Source organism: Acomys russatus, chromosome 19, assembly GCF_903995435.1.
Source record: "Acomys russatus chromosome 19, mAcoRus1.1, whole genome shotgun sequence".
Classification (NCBI taxonomy): Eukaryota; Metazoa; Chordata; class Mammalia; order Rodentia; family Muridae; genus Acomys; species Acomys russatus.
The window spans coordinates 17,967,363-17,989,540 of NC_067155.1; the positions used below are offsets into that span (position 1 = coordinate 17,967,363).

Below are 22,178 nucleotides of genomic sequence, written 5' to 3' on the forward strand. Positions count from 1 at the left end.
GATACCCCTGTCTCAACCTTCACAGTGCTTGGATTACAGAGGTGAGCTCCCCCTGCTCCCCCATGCAGCAAGCCCTTCACAGGCCGAGAGATCTCTCTAGTCCCTCTCTACTTCTGTCTCCTCAACTCTGTAACCCCCTTGCTCTAGCTCGTAGGTGAGGTGAGGACGGTGTCCGGAGAGGAGAGCCTCCCCTGGTCATCATCTTTGCTTTGAGTTGGAGCACCCTTCACCAAAGCGGAGAGATCTGCAGTGGTGAGCTGTTCTAGGGCTGTGGCTCAGGAAGATTTATGGGAGAGGTCCCTAATGGGCCGTGGTGTTTGAGACTCTGGGGGGGGGCTACAGTAATATACATTTTGAGGGGAGGTCTTGCTGAGTTTGGGAGTCGCGTGTGTATCTCAGAAAGAGATGCAACATGGCCCAAAGCACCCAGTGGTGTCTGAGCAAGGGTGGGGAGTTCAGCTCTGTGGTAGATACTGAGGTTCCAAACGGGGAAGACCATCCGATCAGTGGGAGTCACCGTGAGGAAGACGCTGGTGCGTGTGCGTGCATGTGTGTGCGTGTGTGGTGCATGCGTATAGGTGTGTGTGTGCGTGTGTGTGAAGGCAGCAGGATTGATTGCTGGCGGTGGGTGGGAAAGAACCTAAGGCAGATGTGGGGAGGTAAATCTAGGGGTTCTCTGAAAGTTCCAAGGTCCCCCAGGGTGTTGGGTGATGACTGGAGGTGTAAGCAGGGAAAGGAGAGTTTAAGGATTTGCCACGGGCAGGAGAGATGTTTAGGGTTCCTTAGACATTAGCCGTGACCTACAGTTCCTCTTGGTAGGCAGGAGGAAAAAAAAATTGTTGGGGTGGGACCAGTTTTTTTACTCTGGATGGTTTAAAAACAAAAAACAAAAAAACTGGCTCCCCAGGGTTCCGGGATGGCTCAAGCCATGGCCGCTTCTTTCTGGTCATTGACACACAGTCTGTCCTACATGGGTTCCAGGGTGTGGTCTGCGGGCCATCTGAGTGTTGGTTGTGATTTAGGATGGCTGGGGTGAGGTGAGGTCTGAAACCCCTAAGATGCTGTGATATGACCTGGGGGGGTCTTCTCTCTGAACTAGGGGTGTATGGTCTAGGGTTCCTGACAGGGTGTGCTCCCGCCCCCTGTCTGAGGTCAGGAGAAAGAGTAGAACACTCCCAGCTTCCAGGTGGCTCTCCAACATGGTCTGGGGCTTCAAAGGAGGCGAGCCTCACATTCTGAAGATGTGCTGGGGAGAGGATGTGTGCAGGGGGAGGGGGAGGGTAGCCAAGTAGCCGCTGGGCGTGGTCTGGGAGTACAGGGGTGGAGCCGAGGCGGGGGGGGGGGGGGGGAGGCTGGACCCCGGCACTCCGCAGTGGAGAGGGGGTCTGCGGCGACCTGGGCGTGCGTGCGGCCGCCCCACCTCGGGCCGGCGCCCCCCTCCCCCCCTTGCGGCGGCGACGCGGAGGGCGGAGCGCGGCGGCGCGCGGGAGGGCGGGCGGGAGGCGGGAGGCGGGCGGGAGGCGGCCCCGCGGCACCGCGCCCCCTCCCCCGGCCCTCCCCCCACCATGGCGCGGCGCGAGGCAGCGGCGGCGGCGGTGGGGCCGGGCCCCGGGCCCCCTCCCCCGGGCTGGGTGAGCGCGGCCCGCGGCGGCCCCGGGGGCTCTTTGGAAGCGTCGGGCGGGGGCGCGGGGACGAGCGTGCCCGTGTGTCCGCGGCGCTGCGGCGGGGCCCGGCGTGCACCCGCCCGCGGCCCTGTGTGTGCCGGGTGCCCAGCCGGTGTGGCCATCCGGGCGTGTGCGGGGCCGCGGTCGGCCGTGCGTGTGCGTGTGTGCATGTGTGCGTGTGTGCGCGCGTGTGTCCCACACACTCCGGGGCGCCGGATCTGGGGGGCTGTGGCGCGCCCGTCCGAGGGGCTGTGTGCAGGTGTGTGCGGGGGCTGCGCGCCCAGGTGTGCGGGGTGGGGGCCCCCAGCGGGCCTGTGCGCGCGTGCGGCTGGCTGCGTTGAGGGGTCTATGTCCGGCTGGGTTGGATGGTTCATCCGAGGGGCTGCGGAGCCGGGTGTGTTCGATCGGGTATGTGTGTGTGTGTGTGTGTGTGTGTGTTGTGCAGGTTGGATGTTTCCGAGGGTGTGTGTGTGTGTGTCTGTGTCTGTGTCAGGTACCCTGCTGGGGTGGGGGCTGAGGCTCAGCACATAGTGGGACCAGGCCTCCGGATGGATGGGGGGCGGGGAAGTAGGGGATTTGGCTGCTCTTTCGGTCCATGTCAACTGGGGGGGGGTCCTCGGTGATCCTTGGGGGAGACGGCCATGTCTTCCTCCTCATCTCCGTGGCTGGTTGGGGGAGGGGGGATAGGAGGCCAGGAGGTGGACAGATGGAGGCATGAGAGGCCGAGGGATGGACAGATGGGCCCTGGGGTGGGGGTGAGGGTTGGAGAGTGGAGGGTGGAGTTGAAGACCTGGCCTTTCCCACCCTACCCCACCCCAAGTCCCCCACCTGCTCGGTATCTGCAGATAAGGGCCCCAGTTGCCTATGTAGTGATGGCGGGGCTGGGGAGACTCTGGGGGTTGCTGGTGGCAGAATTTTGTTGGAACCCGGCTTTGAGATTCAACCCCTTCCCCAACACTGTGGAGTCCCACCTGCTGAACTATGACCTTTGACCCCGCCTTTGTGTCTGGTTCTTTTGGGGGGCAGAGTGTAAAAGGGACTGGAAGGGATGTGTGGATGTATTTGGCCAGCGAGTAGGTGGGGCAGGAGTACCGGGGCCCTGAGGAATGGCTGTCACCGTGAAGCTGGCTGGGCTGTCAACTGTGTTCGGTGCTTTGGTATTCTGTGTGCATTTACAAGTGTGTCGGTTCCTCACGGGACTGTGGCGTGAGTGTATCTGCGAAGTGTGAACCTCCTAGAATGCCTGTGTGCCTGTTCGTGGCTCTCGGTTTTGTCAGTGTGCGCTCGGGCTAAGGGTTTCTGTGTACGTGTGTGTGAGGCGTGTGCCAGCTGTGCACGCGTGTGTCTGTTGGGGTCTTATCTGCTCTATGGCTGCACAGTGGGAATATGTGGAGTTGCGTGGATGTGTTTGGGTGTGTAAGATAAGTGTGCACCTATATATCTTTCATTGTACAGGTGAGTCTTATGTGTGTGAGCCACTGTGTGTTGACAAGTGTGCTATAGAGATGCAGGTGTCTGCTTGTCTATTAAGGGGCACATGGGTTTTTCTGTATCTGTACATCTTGTGAGCGTGCACGGGATAGTCTGTGTGTGTGTGTCTGTATGCAGATATGTCAGCTTTGAGGGTGTGTGTCTATCCTGGGAGTCCTTTCCTACTTTAGTCTCTGGGGACCAGGTTCTACATGTTTAGGCCCGTACCTGCAAGACACATGTACCTGTCTGTGCCTTGGGCGTGGGATTGACCCTACTTCTCAGTCCAGTGAGTGTGGCCCGGAGCACGCCGAGGTGTAGTCTGTGGTCCTGGGACACAAATGTGACTGGATCCTGGGCTAGTGTCCCCCCCGTAGAGCTTGGGTTGGGACTCACGTGGGTCAGGATGGTCCCGACAGCATGTGATGATATCACAGGGTCCTCCTCGTGCCCCTGGCCTGTGGATACATTTCATGTCTCTGAAGTGAAGAGCCCTCATGAGAACTCTTGAGTTCGTAAGGATAAGATGTCTGGTTCAAAATCCCGAGTCTCAAAAAGAGAAGCTTGGAGTTTAGATTTGTAGGGCAGCCGAGAGGAGTGGGTAAATTCCGTACTCCTAAAGCCTGATTTAGGAGGGACCCAGAGCTCCTGAGACCCCGGAGGGCCAAGCTCACATCCTGGACTCCTGGGGTCTGGAGGGTGAAGGCTCCTGAAGAGCAGACAAGACTTTTGGGTCCCTCTGAGAGCATGGCGGTCCTATGGCAAGAGGCCCGAGAGCGAACAGTCACTATAGGGACTCCCTCTGTTCATACGGTCTCCAAGGGAGGCTTTGGTCACCGGAAAGGAAGAAGATGCTAACTGTGGTTCTGTTCTTTCGCAGGTACCGGCCCAGGCCCTGACTCCTTGAAGAGAGGTGAGTATAGTGCCTTGGGTTGGGGGCAAAGATGTGGGGTAGAAGTGCCTGTCGTGAGCCTGGGCGCAGGCCCAGAGCTCTACCTAAGTGGGCCCAAGAGCACATTACCACAGTGTCCAGGGAGGCAGGTGCCCGCTCCCACGGAAGAGTGGAGATAAGCCTATGAGAACTGTAGTTGGGTCAGGAGGCTCAGAGGGGCCTCATATGTCGGGTTATGACATCTTTCAAGATAGGTGAGGTGATGAGGAAAATGGAGCCCATGAGGGCTTCTAGGCATGAAATAACCCCCCCCCCCCCGTCAGCTGGTGGCACAGGCAGGCCGCCCCAGCATTCAGTGGGCTGAGGCAGAGGCTATACAGTGAAACCCAGTTTCAGGAAGAAGGAGGAGGAGGAGGAGGAAGAAGAAAGAATGCCAAAAGGAGGGGGAAATAAGGCTGGGTTGTAGAGCACTTGCCTAGAATCCATCAGTGAGGGGCTAGGGGCGTGGCTTAGCCATAGAGGGTTTGCTTAGCATCTGCATGACCTTAAATTCCGTTCCTATTCCCAGCCTCTCCCTTTCCCTCTCTCTCTCTTTCTCCACCCTCATACACGCACGCACACACGCACGCACCACACACACACACACACACACGGGCACACGCACACAATGTTAGCGTCATCAAACACTTATGTAGCATTTATGTAGCATGTTACAAATATTCTCACTGAGCCCTCCAACGCTCTGTGAGGCAGCTAGGTACTCTCATTGCCACAGATGAGTACAGGGCGGCACAGAGAGGGATGTCATTTCACCAAAGCAGCACACACCTGGGACTTGGGTGCGAACCCTGGCAGAGAGATGGGATTCTGACCGCTGGTGCTCCGATGCCTTTGGGTAGCCACAGGCAGTTTTCTTTTTGTTTTGTTCTGTTTTTGAGACAGGGTTTCCCTGTGTAGCCTTGGCCATCCTGGACTCACTTTGTAGACCAGGCTGGCCTGGAACTCACAGCGATCCCCCTGCCTCTGCCTCCCGAGTGCTGGGATTACAGGTGTGCACCACCGCGCCCGGCTTCTCAGCTTCTTGAGTGCTATGATTATAGGTGTCTGTCACCATACCTGTCTATCCTCTGTCCCCTTTTCGAAGTGCTGGGGAGGGAACTTGGCCCTAGGCATGTTAGGTGAGCATGCCACCACTGAGCCACACCCCAGCCCTTCACTGGGAGATTCTAGTCAGGTGTTCTACCACTGAGACACGCCCCCAGCCCCTCATTGGAGGATTTTAGGCAGGGGCTCTACCACTGAGCCACACCCCAGCCCATCACTGGGGGATTCTAGGCAGGGGCTCTATCACTGAGCCACACCCCAGCCCATCACTGAGGGATTCTAGGCAGGGGCTCTACCACTGAGCCACACCCCAGCCCTTCACTGGGAGATTCTAGTCAGGTGTTCTACCACTGAGACACGCCCCCAGCCCCTCATTGGAGGATTTTAGGCAGGGCTCTATCACTGAGCCACACCCCAGCCCATCACTGGGGGATTCTAGACAGGGGCTCTACCACTGAGCCACGCCCCCAGCCCCTCACTGGGGGACTCTAGGCACATGTTCTGCTGGGCCATACCTGGCACCTCCTTCCGCTTCTTGGGAAGCTCTTTCTCTTTGCCTGGCTCTCTCTCAGTTGCTCGCTCCGTCAGTCCGTTCCTCCCTTCCTTCTGATTCTCTCAGCCTTCCTCGGTCCCATTCTCATTCCCTTGGGTAAAAAGATCAAGGTCACATATGGCCACCACCCTACACGGATTCCTCGGAGTTTGGTCAGCAGGGGCTGGGGCATAGGGCAGGGTGGGATGGAAATAGCTTTGAGGAAGCCCCCTTCCCATCCTTTCCTCCTTACCCTCCCCCTCCCCCCCAACCCCCACCACCACCCACCCTGTGTTGTGATGGGAGCTGACATATCGTGGGCTGCAGCTGCTGGAAGGGGAATCCCTGCCGGAAGGTTTTGCCTGAAGCAGAGGCATAGTGTGCGCGCTCACGCATGCGCCTGTAGGCACGTGTGGGCCTCTTGTGTGTGCCTGTTGTTGGTACCAGTCGGCCTGCTTGGGAGCTCAGAGGAGCCTGGAAAGAAACCATACTCAGAGGACCTCCCTAGGCTGCAGTGGGGAGACTGATGCTCTTTCTCTTTTGTTTTTTGTCTGTTTGTTTGTGTGTGTTTTTTTTTTTTTCCGAGACAGGGTCTCTCTGTGTAGCCTTGGCTGTCCTGGACTCGCTTTGTAGACCAGGCTGGCCTCGAACTCACAGAGATCCGCCTGCCTCTGCCTCCCGAGTGCTGGGATTAAAGGTGTGTGCCACTACACCCCCGGCCTGATGCTTTTCCTCAACTCTTCCCACTTTTTCCGCTTTTTGTCCACCAACTTGGGCGCGGGGCCTTAGTGCTCGCTGAGCGTTTACTGTATGCTCGCCCCACTCTCAGTGGTCTCCGTGCATAGACTCAGCAAAGAGGGGATTGTTTTAATATGCAAAGTGAGGAACCTTTGGCCTGTCTGGGGGTGCGGTGCCACACACCTGTAAGCCCAGTACTTGGGAGACTGAGGTAGGAGGTCCGAGTTCGAAGCCAGCTTTGACTGTATCGCAGGTTCTAGACCGGCATGCACCACATACTATGGGATGATGGGGCTGGAGAGATGGCTCGGAGGGTAAGAGCACTGTGTTCTTCTAAAGGTCCTGAGTTCAATTCCCAGCAACCACATGGTGGCTGACAACCACCTATAATGGGATATTGTGCCCTCTTCTGGCCTGCAGACACACATCGGGGCAGAATACTGTATAAATAATAAATAAATAACATTAAAAAAAAAAAAAAAAGAATAAGATGGACCAGGCCGTGGTGGCGCACACATGTAGTCCCAGCACTCAGGAAGCTGAGGCAGGCGGATCTCTGGGAGTTTGAGGCCAGCCTCGTCTACAAGTCAGTCCAGGACAGCCAAACCTGCACAGAGAAACCTGTCTTGAAAAACAAAAATAAAATAAACAAACAGAAGAATTTTTCAAAGATGGATGTGGTACACGCCCTTAATCCCAGCACGTGGGAGGCCAAAGCAGGTGGATATCTGTAAATTCAAGGCCAGGCTGTGCTACAAAGTGAGACCTTGTCTCAATAGCAACACCAAAACTTACTTCCTGGGGAGGCTCGTGAGTTCAAGGCCAGCCTGGGCTACTTAATCATACTGCCATGCCTCAAACAAGGAAGTGAAAAATAACAAAAATTTTTTAAAGGAGGAAAAATAAGCTATGGCGTAAAATCTTACTGTGGCCTCCTAGAGTTAGTAAGCGAGACCCAGAGTTTATGCGTGAATGTGCTTTGATCGTCAAAGCACTCGAAGGGCAGCAATGTGGCTAAGCGGGTGGAGGGGCTGCACAAGCCTAGCAACCCAAGTGTGACTTCCAGAAGCCACATGAAGGGGCAATGATAGAACTGGTTCTACAAAGTCGTCCTCTGACCCTACTACACGTACGCAATATTAGTAATAATAATATTCAAAATGAAGGCATGCGTTCGTGCCATAACACACAGTTCTGACCTTGGTGTCATTAGGCACCCATTGGTGTTGCAGCTAATAACTACTAACGTGTTAAGTCCGTCTTACGTGCTAGGTGCTGTCCCTAACGGTGCGTATGATCCTTCCCAAAATAAGGCCTGTCTCTTCTCTCTACTTCACAGATGAAGAAACCGAGATTCAGAGAGGTTCAGACACTTGCCCGAGGTCACACAGCTAGTAAGTGTCACAGCTGGGACTTGAACTAAGAATGTGTGTATTTGACCCCCTTGGTCCGACATTTCAGCCAACAGTGGTTTCAGAATATCTGACGGACGGTCTGGGAGGGCATGGGAAGTTGGGGAGCTCCTAGAGGCACAAAGCTGGGGAGCTGACAGAGGTGGAAGCTGACAGAGCGACAGTCATGACTTGCCAATTACTATGAAAATTTTATAATCAGATCTGGGCGTTTTGGCCCAGATCTGCCATCCCAGTGTTTGGGAGTTAGGCACAGGAGCATCATGAGCCCCAAACCCTAACAGTAGGGGGAGGAGGCAGAGGCAGGCTGATCTACCTGAGTTTGAGGCTAGCCTGGCCTACAAAGTGAGTTCCAGACCAGCCCAGGCTACATAGTGACGACACCTTGTAGTAAAAAACAAAACAAAACAAAAAAAGTTGCTTTGTTACACACACACACACACACACAAAACAAGCTGCTTTGTTACACACACACACAAGTTGCTTTGTTACACACACCCACACACACACGCACACACACACACAAAACAAGCTGCTTTGTTACACACACACACAAGTTGCTTTGTTACACACACCCACACACACACACGCACACACACACACAAAGAGGGGACATGAGGGCGGAGGAAGGAGGATAGAAAGCCATGTATGCAAGCATCTTTGAGGTCTGTTGTCCAGAAATAAATCCCAGGGCTGTAGGAGTGATGACCAGCACTGGTTGAATATCTATCTTCCTCCCTTCCAGGTCTCACCTTCCGCTCCTCCTGCCTACCCCCTGCACCATGGCTCCAGGTCCCTTCTCCTCCGGGCTCCTCGCGCCGCCACCCGCTGCTCTCCCTTTCCTTCTACTGCTCTGGGCAGGAGCGTCCCGCGGCCAGCCCTGCCCCGGTCGCTGCATCTGCCAGAACGTGGCCCCTACCCTGACCATGCTCTGCGCCAAGACCGGCCTGCTCTTCGTGCCACCCGCCATCGACAGGCGTGTGGTAGAGCTGCGCCTCACCGACAACTTCATTGCGGCCGTGCGTCGTCGAGACTTCGCCAACATGACCAGCCTGGTCCACCTCACCCTGTCTCGCAACACCATCGGCCAGGTGGCGGCCGGCGCCTTTGCCGACCTCCGCGCGCTCCGGGCCTTGCACCTTGACAGCAACCGCCTGGCAGAGGTGCGCGGGGACCAGCTCCGGGGCTTGGGTAACCTCCGTCACTTGATCCTTGGCAACAATCAGATCCGAAAGGTGGAGTCGGCAGCTTTCGACGCCTTCCTGTCTACCGTGGAGGACCTGGATCTGTCCTACAACAACCTGGAGGCGCTGCCGTGGGAGGCGGTGGGTCAGATGGTGAACCTTAACACTCTCACGCTGGACCACAACCTCATTGATCACATTGCTGAGGGCACCTTCGTGCAACTGCACAAACTCGTGCGCTTGGACATGACCTCCAACCGGCTACATAAGCTACCCCCCGACGGGCTCTTCCTGAGGTCCCAGGGAGGTGGGCCCAAGCCGCCCACCCCACTGACCGTCAGCTTCGGGGGCAACCCGCTGCACTGCAACTGTGAACTGCTCTGGCTTCGGCGCCTGACCAGGGAGGATGACTTGGAGACGTGCGCCACGCCCGAGCATCTCACTGACCGCTATTTCTGGTCTATCCCCGAGGAGGAATTTCTGTGTGAGCCCCCACTCATCACGAGGCAAGCAGGGGGCCGGGCCCTGGTGGTGGAGGGCCAGGCTGTCAGTCTACGCTGCCGGGCAGTGGGTGACCCTGAGCCCGTGGTGCACTGGGTGGCGCCTGACGGCCGGCTGCTGGGGAACTCCAGCCGGACTCGGGTCCGCGGGGACGGAACGCTTGATGTGACCATCACCACCTTGAGGGACAGCGGTACCTTCACTTGCATAGCCTCCAATGCTGCGGGGGAAGCGACCGCACCTGTGGAGGTTTGTGTGGTACCTCTGCCACTGATGGCTCCCCCACCCGCTGCCCCGCCGCCTCTCACTGAGCCCGGTTCCTCTGACATCGCCACACCGGGCAGACCTGGTGCCAACGACTCAGCCGCTGAGCGCAGGCTTGTGGCTGCGGAACTCACGTCCAGCTCTGTGCTCATCCGCTGGCCGGCACAGAGGCCAGTGCCTGGCATCCGAATGTACCAAGTGCAATACAACAGCTCTGCAGATGACTCCCTCGTCTACAGGTGAGTGTGGTGCTGCATTCCCAGGACCTCCTATCCGACCCCGGCATCCTGCCCGCCCTCTTTCCCTCCCTCCCACCTGTCCATCCATGCCCCTTAGCCTTGCTTAGTTTGGGCTCTGGATGGGCTTATAGTTGCCTCCATTTATCTGTCTGTCTGTCTGTCTGTCTATCCCTGCCTTGCAGTCTTTGTGTTTCTTGCACTTAGGAGGTGTTTGTGGAACACTTAATGCGAGCCGGTGTACGGCTGGGCAGTATGGTTATAACAGGGAGCAGGGCCTGTTGTCTCAGGCTTGTTATTCTAGCCTTTGGGAAGCTGAGGCAGGAGGATTGCAAGGAAAAAGCTGGCCTGCACAATTTGGAGACACTGTCTAAAAATTTTTTTAAGTTCTACAAAGCAAGTCTAGGACAGCCAAGGCTACACAGAGAAACCCTATCTCAAAAAAAAAAAAAAAAAATCAAAAAATTTAAAAGTAAGAAAAAGACATGTTACTAAGTTATAGTGAGATAGAGCCCCTGCCTAGAACCCCCAGGGGGGGCTGGGGCGTGGCTCAGTGGTAGAGCCCCTGCCTAGAATCCCCCAGTGAGGGGCTGGGGGCGTGGCTCAGTGGTAGAGCCCCTGCCTAAAATCCCCCAGTGAGGCGCTGGGGGCGTGGCTCAGTGGTAGAGCCCCTGCCTAGAATCCCCCAGTGAGAGGCTGGGGTGTGGCTCAGTGGTAGAGCCCCTGCCTAGAATCCCCCAGTGAGGGGCTGGAAGGTGTGGCTCAGTGGTAGAGCCCCTGCCTAGAATCCCCCAGTGAGGGGCTGGGGCATGGCTCAGTGGTAGAGCCCTTGCCTAGAATCCCCCACTGAGAGGCTGGGGCCGTGGCTCAGTGGTAGAGCCCCTGCCTAGAATCCCCCAGTGAGGGGCTGGGGGCGTGGCTCAGTGGGAGAGCCCCTGCCTAGATTCCCCCAGTGAGGGGCTGGGGGCGTGGCTCAGTGGGAGAGCCCCTGCCTAGATTCCCCCAGTGAGGGGCTGGGGTATGGCTCAGTGGTAGAGCCCCTGCCTAGAATCCCCCAGTGAGGGGCTGGGGGCGTGGCTCAGTGGGAGAGCCCCTGTCTAGAATCCCCCAGTGAGGGGCTGGGGGCGTGGCTCAGTGGGAGAGCCCCTGCCTAGAATCCCCCAGTGAGGGGCTGGGGGCGTGGCTCAGTGGTAGAGTACTTGCTAAGCTGGAGGAGGTACTGAAAGGAAAAATATCTCACAGAGTTCATGGTCGGCATCACTTTCTCTCCAGAGGCTTCTGATCATGAATTCCATCAGTTAAACATTGTGGCACATAAAACATGCATGTTTATGGTTACATTTCTATTTATGTCAAGACTACTATTCCAATCGGGTACATTATAGAAACAGAAAGAAAAAAAAAGAGAGAGAAAAATAGAAACATAATTTTCTAGTTTGGTTTCTATCGCTGTGATAAACACCATGGCCAAGCCAGGCAGTGGTGGCGTACACCTTAAATCCAGCGCTCGGGAGGCAGAGGCAGGTGGATCTCCGAGTTCGAGGCCAGCCTGGTCTACAGAGTGAGTTCCAGGACAGCCAGGTCTACACAGAGAAGTCCTGTCTCAAAACGTAAAAACAACACCAACAAAAGAAGACAAAAAAACAAAAAACCAAAAAACCAAGAAGCAAGTTGGGGAAAGAAAGGGTTTATTTTCAACTTACAACTCAAAGGTCATAGTCCGTCAATGAGGGAAATCGGGGCAGGAACCTGGAGGCAGGAACTGATGCAGAGGCCATGGAGGAGCACTGCTTCCTGGCTTGCCCCCTTGGCTTGTTCAGCCTGTGTTTGGTTTGTATAACATCCCAGGACCACCAGCCCAGGGGGAATACCACAGTGGGCTGGACCCTCCCACCCTGTGTAGCTCCAACAGACTTGCCTACAGGCCCGTGGGGTGGAAACTTTTTCTCAGTAGAGGTTCTCGGAGGACCTTAGCTTGTGTCGGACTGATAAGGAACAAAGCAGTACCTGTGGGTTATTTCCAAGCTATTGTCTTAGGGTGAACAGGCCTGTGGTGTAGACAGATGTCAGTTGCTTTGCCTCACCATCTCCAGGGTCTGTGGTGTTTTGTTTTGGTTTGGTTTGGTTTTTTGGTTTTTTGGCTTTTTGAGACAGGGTCTCTCTGTGTAGCCTTGGCTGTCCTGGACTCGCTTTGTAGACCAGGCTGGCCTCGAACTCACAGCGATCCGCCCGCCTCTGCCTCCCTGGGATCACAGGCGTGTGCCACCGCACCCGGCCAGAGTCTTTCTTTGTAGTCCAATGTAGTTGAGGCTGGCCTTGAACTCACAGAGACCCGCCTGCTTCTGCCTGAGTGCTGAGATTAAAAAGACGTATGCCACCGCCGCCGCCGCCGCCACCGCCAGGCCCTGAAATGAGAGTTCATAAAGAAACAATTACCTGCCTCCCCTCTCTTCTTACCTGGGAAACAGTAGCTAGTCAACACCTGTGCTTCCCAAATACAAAGCACCCCTGAGGCAGACGTTGGTGGCACATGCCTGTGATCCCAGCACTCGGGAGGCTGAGGCAAGATCTTCAAGGTCAGTCTGGGGTATGTAGTGAGCACTTGTCTCAATAAATAAATGAATAGATTAATTAATTAATTAGACAGATTCAGTAGTTTCAGTGTGCCCTGTTGGCACCTGGCCCCCCGAGGCGACCAGGAGGCACAGTCCCTGCCCTCAGGGAGTACTGAGTCTAGTGACTTGGGGCCCATGGAGAATCAGTGTCTGAGCCCTGTGGTCTCTCCATCTTCTGAGGTACGGCACACTGTGGGCGATGGCTATTGGCTAAGTTGACACATCCTCTTCTTGCCTTCCCTCTGCCTGTGGAGTGGACGCTGAGTGCCTGGCCCTGGGCGCCACTTTCTCTGTGTTGTCAGAGGCTCTGGAGCCACGTCCCCATCAGCGGTAGCCCCAACAACTTGAGTACGCTCAGCCCTTTTCCCAAGGGCCCAGTCTCTTGGCCTTCATCTCTGTCCTTGTTGGCCAGTCTGCTTGCCAGATCCTTCTCATTCCCCCTTGGCTCTGCTTTTTTTTTTTTTTTTTTTGCGCCCCCTCCCCAAAGATTTATTTATTTATTTATTTATTATGTATACAGTGATCTGCCTGCATGTACACCTGCAGGCCAGAAGAGGGCGTCAGATCACATTGTAGATGGTTGTGAGCCACCATGTGGTAGCTGGGAATTGAACTCAGGACCTCAGGAAGAGCAGACAGTGCTCTTAATCTCTTAGCCATCTCTCCAGCCCCACTTTTATTTCTGACACAGGCTCTTGCCCTTGTAGCCTAGGCTAGCCTTCAGTTCACTATGTAATCTAGGCTGGCTCGGAACTCTGGATCTGCTGGGATTACAGGCATTGCACTGCACTTTTTTTTTTCCCCCTTTTTTCCGAGACACGGTTTCTCTGTGTAGCCTTGGCTGCACTTGACTCGCTTTGTAGACCAGGCTGGCCTCAACTCACAGTGGTCCGCCTACCTCTGCCTTCCCGAGTGCTGGGATTAAAGACGTGCGCCACCACTGCCCGGCGACTGCACTACACTTAAGTGCACATTTCCTGACTTTGCTTCTGGCTGTCAGAGCATTGTTGACTCTGTGTCAGAAGCCTTCCCTCCCTAGATAGACTGACGCATTCCTACAGTCAGCAGACCAAGGTACCAAACAAACCTTCCTAAGCTATGTCCGAAGGCGTAGCTGTTTGCTGGGAAGCTGTTACCATCACTTATTTGATTTCATTTAAAAATTTTAAAATTACTTCTTGGGCAGTGGTGATGTACACCTTTAATCCCAGCACTGAGGAGGCAGAGGTGGGCAGATCTCGTGAGTTCGAGGCCAGCCTGGTCTACAGGGTGATTTCCAGGATAGGCAGAGATACACTGAGAAACTGCTTGGAAAACAAAAATACAAAAATAAAAAACAAAAAAAAGGAAAAGAAAAGAATACTTTTTTGTGTGTGTGACTTAACATTTTTAAAATTACGTGTGTGTGTGTGTGTGTGTGTGTGTGTGTGTGTGCGCGCGCGCACATTGTGCTATAACATGCATGTGGTAAGCAGGGGGGATCTTGTGAGAATCAGTTCTTTCCTTCCACCATGACTTAGGAGTCAAACTCTGGTTGTTACGCTTAGTGGCAAGCTCCCTTACCAACTGAGCTATCTTGCCAACCTTTATTTTATTTTTATTCGTTCATTTTTATGGTACTGTTGATTGAACCTAGACCCTCATACATGCTAAGCAATCATTCTGTGACACCACAGCCCCTCACTGGGGGATTCTAGGCAGGGGCTCTACTGCTGAGCCACATCCTAGCCCCTCACTGGGGGGATTCTAGGCAGGGGCTCTACCACTGAGCCACACCCCAGCCCCTCACTGGGGGATTCTAGGCAGGGGCTCTACCACTGAGCCACACCCCAGCCCCTCACTGGGGGATCCTAGGCAGGGGCTCTACCACTGAGCCACGCCCCAGCCCCTCACTGGGGGAATCTAGGCAGGGGCTCTACCACTGAGCCACGCCCCCAGCCCCTCACTGGGGGATTCTAGGCAGAGGCTCTACCACTGAGCCACACCCCCAGCCCCTCCCTGGGGGATTCTAGGCAGGGGCTCTACCACTGAGCCACACCCCAGCCCCTCACTGGGGGATTCTAGGCAGGGGCTCTACCACTGAGCCACACCCCAGCCCCTCACTGGGGGATTCTAGGCAGAGGCTCTACCACTGAGCCACACCCCAGCCCCTCACTGGGGGACTCTAGGCAGGGGCTCTACCACTGAGCCACACCCCCAGCCCCTCCCTGGGGGATTCTAGGCAGGGGCTCTACCACTGAGCCACACCCCAGCCCCTCACTGGGGGATTCTAGGCAGAGGCTCTACCACTGAGCCACACCCCAGCCCCTCACTGGGGGACTCTAGGCAGGGGCTCTACCACTGAGCCACACCCCCAGCCCCTCACTGGGGGATCCTAGGCAGGGGCTCTACCACTGAGCCACACCCCAGCCCCTCACTGGGGGATTCTAGGCAGGGGCTCTACCACTGAGCCACACCCCAGCCCCTCACTGGGGGATTCTAGGCAGGGGCTCTACCACTCAGCCACACCCCCAGCCCCTCACTGGGGGATTCTAGGCAGGGGCTCTACCACTGAGCCACACCCCCAGCCCCTCACTGGGGGATTCTAGGCAGAGGCTCTACCACTGAGCCACACCTTCAATTCTCATTCTCTCTCTCTCTCTCTCTCTCTCTCTCTCTCTCTCTCTCTCTCTCTCTCTCTCTCTCTCTCTCTCTCTCTCTCCAGTCACAGAAGTTGATGCTCTGTGGGAGAGATCATTTGCTCTCAGACACGGAAAATAGCAGAGCTATCTTTCATATGCTTGAGCGCACACTTATGGAATACCTAGCGTTTCCCAGGCAGGCATCGAGGGGAGATGGATGATGCATTTGTCAGTCATTTAGATTGTGTGATTTTTTTCTGTCTCTCTGATCCACAGCCATCGTGTGATAGGGTGAGGGAACGTTCCAGACCCAGCATGTAAACAGATTTCCACGGTCCTTTCTCCCTTCTCCACAGCTAGGCAAGGGCTTTTCTTCTCTCTGGGGACCACAGGTCTGCCCTGCCTCCTCTGTTGCAGATGCTTGTGCATAAGACAGCATTGCAGGGGTTAACTTCCTCTCTGCAGCCATGGGCTGAGGTGACATCCAACAGGAAGCCCGCTCAGCTGCTGGCTCTGGTCTGACAGCCAATGAGAGACTCGTGGGCTCAGGCTTTCTTAAGGAGCCAGTAACTGTCCTTGAAAAGGGGGGGCGGGGGCGGGGAGCCCCTAGCAACTGGTTATTTGTGGGGAGAAGCAACAAGGAAATCCCAGCCTCTAGGATAAGAAAGGGAAAAGTTAAGGCAAGAAGGGGATTAAGGCAGCTTGCGCCGGGTGGCTTGTGAGAAGGGGGAGATCCTAGTGAGAGGGTGTGGGGCCTTGAAGGGGAGTGGAGCGGGGTGCTTGGTGGCAGGGACCTTCTTAGTGGGGCCTCGTGACCAGCAGGCAGCCCCATTGGCAAGGCCTGTGCAGCTCTGACAGGTAAGCATGGGCAGAGATGAGGCATGGCTTTTGGAGGGGGGTGGGACTTGTTCTGTATGGTCTCAGGCAGAGGAAGGGGGGTTGCTTGTGCCTGGTGAAGCCACTAAGGGCCTTGGCAGGAGAGGAGAGCTCGTGAGGTTGGGTGCAGGGCGTGCCAATCAGGGTGCTGCACTCCACAGCTCCTTGATTTCCCTGAGGCTGGAAGTCGCTAAAACAGACTGTGCCAAGATAGGCTCATCAAAAGAGATCAAAGTCCGGGAGGGAATGTCCCTAGGGTGGATCTTAGAGGGATGATGAGGATGTGGCTGGGGGAGATGGCTCAGCGGGGTTAAGGCACTTTCTGCCAAGCCTGATGACTTGAGGTCAGTCCCTGGGTCACACACAGTGGAAGGAGAGACCAGACTCCTGTAAGCTGTCCTCTGACCTCCTCACTCACACACACACACACACACACACACACACACACACACACACACACAAACTCACTCACACACGCATACACACCCGTGCGTGCACACACAGATACCCATTAATAAGTGTAATTTAGATGAGGTCAGGCCTGTTAATAATGGTATTGCTAGCTGGGCGGTGGTGGTACACACCTTTAATCCCAGCACTCGGGACACAGAGACAGGTGGATCGCTGTGAGTTTGAGGCCAACCTGGTCTACAGAGTGAGTTCCAGGACAGGCTACACAGAGAAACCTGTCTCAAAAAACCAAAAATAAAGATATTGCTGTAGATTAAATGTGTGTGCGTGTGTGAGAGAGAGACAGAGAGAGAGAGAGACAGAGAGAGAGAGAGAAAGGGGCAGGTAGCCTGACAGAGCCTGCCAGAGCTGCTAGAAACACTGGATGGGACATTAGCTCACAGTGATACCCTTAACTTTGGACAACTCACTTCCTAGATGTGTTAACCCATTCATTCCTTGCGCTCTGATACCATTAGAGGGAAGTGACGCACAGAGAAGATGGCTCAGTGGTTAAGAGCACCGCCTGCTCTTCCAAAGGTCCTGAGTTCAATTCCCAGCAACCACATGGTGGCTCACAACCATCTGTAATATGATATGGCGCCCTCTTCTGGCCTGTGGGTGTACATGCAGGCAGAGCACTGTGTACATAATAATAAATAAATAAATCTTAAAAAAAAGAAAAGAAAGAAAGAAACTTGTGTATGGTCACAGAGGTAGCGACGCGCAGACAAGACCCTATCCTGGAGAGTTGTGGAGTCCTGGAGTTGACTGTACTGTATGGCCCTCGTTTGAGAAGAGGGGGTCTATAGCCAAAAAAAAAAGAGAGAAACCTGTGCTTTGCTACATTTCAGTCAGTGGTAGACAAGTGCTTGGGGAGTGCAGCTCAGTGAATTGGCCTCTGGAGTGCTGGTGGACGGTGCCGGGCATGCATGGTCGCCTCCAGAGGCACCTTCCCAAGTGCCTTGAAAGGATAAGGCTTGTGCAGTTAGAAGGGGGAATGATCGGGAATACGTAGCTCAGACGTTTGGGGAAACTGAGCCAGGACCTGGAGATTTACCCAAAGGTGGGGCATGTCCCACAGCATGCCCCCTCCCCCAAAGGCGAGAGTGTGTATCAAAGGTGTGAGCAGATAGTCCCAGTGGGTGATGCTGTAGGCAGGCGGGTCTGGAGGCGGGGCATGCAGGTGAGGGGCGTGGTTAAGGGTGGACCTAACTATAGAGGCGGGGCACGCAGTCGAGAGGGCGTGGTTAAGAGCGGGCCATGGGGCGGGGCATGCAAATGAGAGGGCGTGGTTACGGGTGGGGCTGTGGAGGCGGGGCATGTAGACGAGAGGGCGTGGTTAAGATTGGGCCAAACTATGGGGCGGGCATGTAAATGAGAGGGCGTGGTTACGGGTGGGCTGTGGAGGCGGGACATGTAAATGAGAGGGCGTGGTTAAGAGTGGGCCAAACGATGGGGCGGGGCATGTAAATGAGAGGGCGTGGTCAAGAGTGGGCCACACTAACTCGGTCCTGGTTCTATGGCTCCCACAGGATGATCCCTTCCACCAGCCAGACCTTCCTGGTGAACGATCTGGCGGCCGGCCGCGCCTATGACTTGTGTGTGCTGGCAGTCTACGACGACGGGGCCACCGCTCTGCCGGCCACCAGAGTGGTGGGCTGCGTGCAATTCACCACGGCGGGAGATCCCGCGCCGTGCCGCCCGCTGAGGGCCCACTTCCTGGGTGGCACCATGATCATCGTCATCGGGGGCGTCATCGTAGCCTCGGTCCTCGTTTTCATCGTCCTGCTCATGATCCGCTACAAGGTGTACGGCGACGGGGACAGCCGCCGCATCAAGGGCACGTCCAGGTCGCCCCCTCGGGTCAGCCACGTGTGCTCACAGACCAACGGTGGTGCAGGTGCGCAGCAGCCCTCCGCCCCACCGGCTGCAGACCGCTACGAGGCGCTCCGAGAGGTGGCCGTCCCTGCAGCCATCGAGGCAAAGGCCACGGAGGCCGAGGCGACTTCCACTGAGCTAGAGGTGGTGCTTGGACGCTCGCTGGGTGGCTCGGCCACCTCGCTGTGCTTGCTGCCCTCCGAGGAAACTTCTGGGGAGGAGTCTAGGGCCATGATGGGCCCTCGGCGGAGCCGTTCGGGGGCCTTGGGGCCTCCAACTTCTGCGCCCCCGACGCTAGCTCTGGTTCCTGGGGGAGCCCCGGCCCGGCCGAGGCCACAACAACGCTACTCCTTTGACGGGGACTACGGGGCGCTGTTCCAGAGTCACAGTTACCCGCGCCGCGCCCGGCGGACAAAGCGCCACCGGTCCACGCCACACCTGGACGGGGCCGGAGGGGGCGCGGCCGGGGAGGACGGAGACCAGGGGCTGGGCTCCGCCCGGGCACGCCTAGCCTTCACCAGCACCGAATGGATGCTGGAGAGTACCGTGTGAGCGGCGGGCGCACGGGCACCCGGGGACGCCTGTGGGCCGCACTTCAGTTGCCCAGCCCGGCCGGATACGGGGGGAGAGAGAAGGGATGGATGCGCGTGGGGCGGGGCCGGCAGCCTTCGAGGCCGCACCCACTCGCGTCCGGGATTGGAGGCGAGGCCGCCGGCCTCTCCGACGCCACACTCCTCCCCCTCCCCTCCACCCCTTGCCACGCCCCCCGCGCGCTCGCGGACCTCGCCGGAGCCGGTGCCTTACACAGCGAAGCGCGGGGAGGGGCGGGCGGGGCCCCCCCACACTGCAGCACTGAGACACGAGTCCCATCCCTTACCCGGGACCCTGGGGCAGGGGCGAGGGGCCCAATTCCTTGTATCTGGCTGGACTAGATCTCATTCTGCCCCGCGGCGGCCTCCAAAGCCTCCCACCCCCCCTCACCTCCCTCACCCCCTCACCCAGTCCCCTCCCTGGTCCCACCAGTCTGGTTTGGAGGGAGGGGCTCCTCCTTTCTTCTCTCTAGGTCCTTGTCTTTCCCGCCCTCTGTCGTCTTGTCTTAAGTCCTTCCCTACTTGTCTCCCCCTTTTTCTGTCCCATGGTCGTCTCTTTTCCTTCTGCCCGACCTTGTCTTTTTTGTTTTGTTTTTCATTGTTTTGTTTTGTCCAGTGTCCTTGTCTCTCCCAGTTCCCTGTCCTCAACAACACCCCCGGGCAGGTCCCACTGAAGGACCAGATTCTACCCTCTGCCTTCCTCGTCCCCACAACGAATCCCCTACACAAACAAAAACCAAATCCCTCTATCGGAGCCGGGACCCTCCGCCGCAGCAGAATTAAACTTTTTTCTGTGTCTGAGGCGGCTCTGCTGACGTGTGTGTGTGTGTGTGTGTGTGTGTGTGTGTGCGCGTGCGCGCGCACGTTTGGAAGAAGGAGGACTCTGGATCACAATGAAGAGAGCAAGCGTGACAGTGGCTACTGGGAGACTGGTGGGTAGACTCGGAGGTGGGAAGTAACAAAAAACAACGACAAGTGGCCAGTATGTGGACAGGTAACCTTTAAATCATCCGATCCTCCCAGGTTCCCTAGGACATCTCTCTGTTACCCCATCCTACAGATGCACTCTGAGGCCATGTGGGCTAGATACCATGTCCTGGCATAATCAGAAGGCAGAATATTGAGACTAATATATTTAATATTGATTCCAGCTAGACATAGTGGCCCTCGCCTTTAATCCCAGGACTCAGGAGGCAGAGGCTGGTGGATCGCAGTCATCTTGAGACCAGACTGGTCTACATAGTGAGTTCCAGACCAGCTACATTATAAGACAATCTCAGAGCAACAACCAGGAAGCAATTCCACATGTAATATTTACTGTTTAGCGTGTATGTATACATGTGTGTGCTGGTGCACGCATCCACATGTGTGAACGGGGAGATCAAAGGTGGATACAGCGTGTCTTCCTCTGACATGCACCTTCTTTTTGGAGACTGTCATCAGAGCTCATCAGTTAGGCTACACTGGCTGGCTAGTGACAATGACCCTGGCCAGGGTCCTCCCGTGTCCACTTCTGACCCCAGCAGTGGAATTATAGATGTGTTTTTTATGTGAGTACTGGTGATCTGAGCTCCCCCATGTTTGTATGACAAAACACTACGCACTGAGCCATCTCAAGGGCACACATGCGCATGCGTGCACACACACACTGGGTTGCTCTGGAAACTATATGTTGGCGAAGCCAGTCTCCCAGATTTTGGTGATTTGTTTTGTTTTTGTTTTTTGAGACAAAGTTTCTCTGTGCAGCTTTGGTGTTCTGGACTCTGTAGACCAGGCTGGTCTCGAACTCACAGAGATCTGCCTGCCTTTGCCTCCCTGAGTGCTGGGATTACAGGTGTGCACCACTGCACCTGGCTCAGCTTTTTGTGATCTTTGCCTCTAGCAAGGGCTGGGATTGTGGGTTTGCACTACCATGCCCCAATAAATACAAGCACACACATACACACAATTATAACTGGTATATATGGCATATTTGTGGCAATCCTCCTGTCCCTGCCTCCTATATGCAGAGATTATGCAATGTCACAGCCAGCATTTTTTTTTTTTTTTTTTTTTTTTTGAGACAGGCTCTTGATTATGCATAGCCCAGGCTGGCCTTGAACTTTCACTTATTCTGCCTTAGCATCCTAGAGTGCCAGGTTTAAGGGTATGTGTCCTGGGAAAACAGACTTAACAAAGCAGGTAGAAATTAGGCACGGTGGAGCATGCCAGTAATCCTGGTACTTGGGAGGTGGAAACAAGAACCGGAGGTTCAAGACCAGGCTGGCTGGCAAGTTGGCTTAGTGAGTAAAGACATTTGCCACCAAGTCCGACAATTTAAATTGATCCCCGGGACCCAAGTGCCATGTGCCATGTACCATAGCACATGTTAAACCACCACAAAGTAAATAAATAAATAAATACAAATATATATTAAAGTTCAAAAGTAGGGGCTGGAGAGATGGCTCAATAGACAACTAATTTTTTATTTATTTTTTGGTTTTTCGAGACAGGGTTTCTCTGTGTAGCCTTGGCCATCCTGGACTCACCACTTAACTAATTTTATTTTAGTTGTTTTTTCCCCCCCGAGACAGGGTTTCTCTGTGTAGCCCTGGCTGCCCCAGGCTTGATTTGTAGACCAGGCTGACCTCTAACTCACAGAGATCCACCTGCCTCTGCCTCCCGAGTGCTGGGATTGCATGTGTGTACCATCGCACCCAGTTTACACTTCTAATCTTGTGGAGGAGCCAGCTTTGATTCCCAGCACCCACTTGGCAGCTCACAACTGTCTGCCACTCCAGTTCCAGAGGATCCCATGTCCTCTTCTGGCTTCTGTGGGCTTGCGTGTGATGCACAGACACATACTTAGACATACTACACATAGAATCTTTTTTTTTTTTTTTTTTTAATAAAAAATTCAAGACTATCCTCTGCAACATGCTGAGCTTAAGAACAGCTTGAAGCCTGGTCTACAAAGAGAGTCGAGGACAGCCAAGGCTACACAGAGAGATCCTGTCTCAAAAAACCAAAAAAAAAAAAAAAAAAAAAAAAAGGCAGGTGGGTTTGGGCAAGATGACACACTGGACTCCCAGCTACCCAGGACGCTGAGAAAGGATGATTGCTTGACTCCAGGAGTTCGAGGCCAGCCTGGGCAACATAGCCAGACACT

The 22,178-nt window shown here is 55.3% G+C and overlaps 1 protein-coding gene across 3 annotated transcripts; it reads left to right on the forward strand.

Annotated features, from left to right (window-relative positions):
• The first annotated feature begins 1,574 nt into the window (after positions 1 to 1,574).
• On the forward strand, positions 1,575 to 19,059 carry Lrfn1 (leucine rich repeat and fibronectin type III domain containing 1). Of its 3 annotated transcripts, none has more exons than XM_051162684.1 (5): positions 1,575 to 1,631; positions 4,015 to 4,047; positions 7,740 to 7,794; positions 8,558 to 10,000; positions 18,095 to 19,059. In XM_051162684.1, the coding sequence occupies exons 4-5, from the start codon at positions 8,595 to 8,597 to the stop codon at positions 18,990 to 18,992; spliced, it is 2,304 nt and encodes a 767-aa protein (XP_051018641.1). In that variant the 5' UTR covers positions 1,575 to 1,631; positions 4,015 to 4,047; positions 7,740 to 7,794; positions 8,558 to 8,594; the 3' UTR covers positions 18,993 to 19,059. The 3 variants fall into 3 exon arrangements, with proteins under 3 accessions (XP_051018641.1, XP_051018640.1, XP_051018642.1); XM_051162683.1 differs by lacking the exon at positions 1,575 to 1,631 and adding an exon at positions 1,795 to 1,923; XM_051162685.1 differs by lacking the exon at positions 1,575 to 1,631 and adding an exon at positions 3,005 to 3,119.
• The last annotated feature ends 3,119 nt before the right edge of the window (positions 19,060 to 22,178 follow it).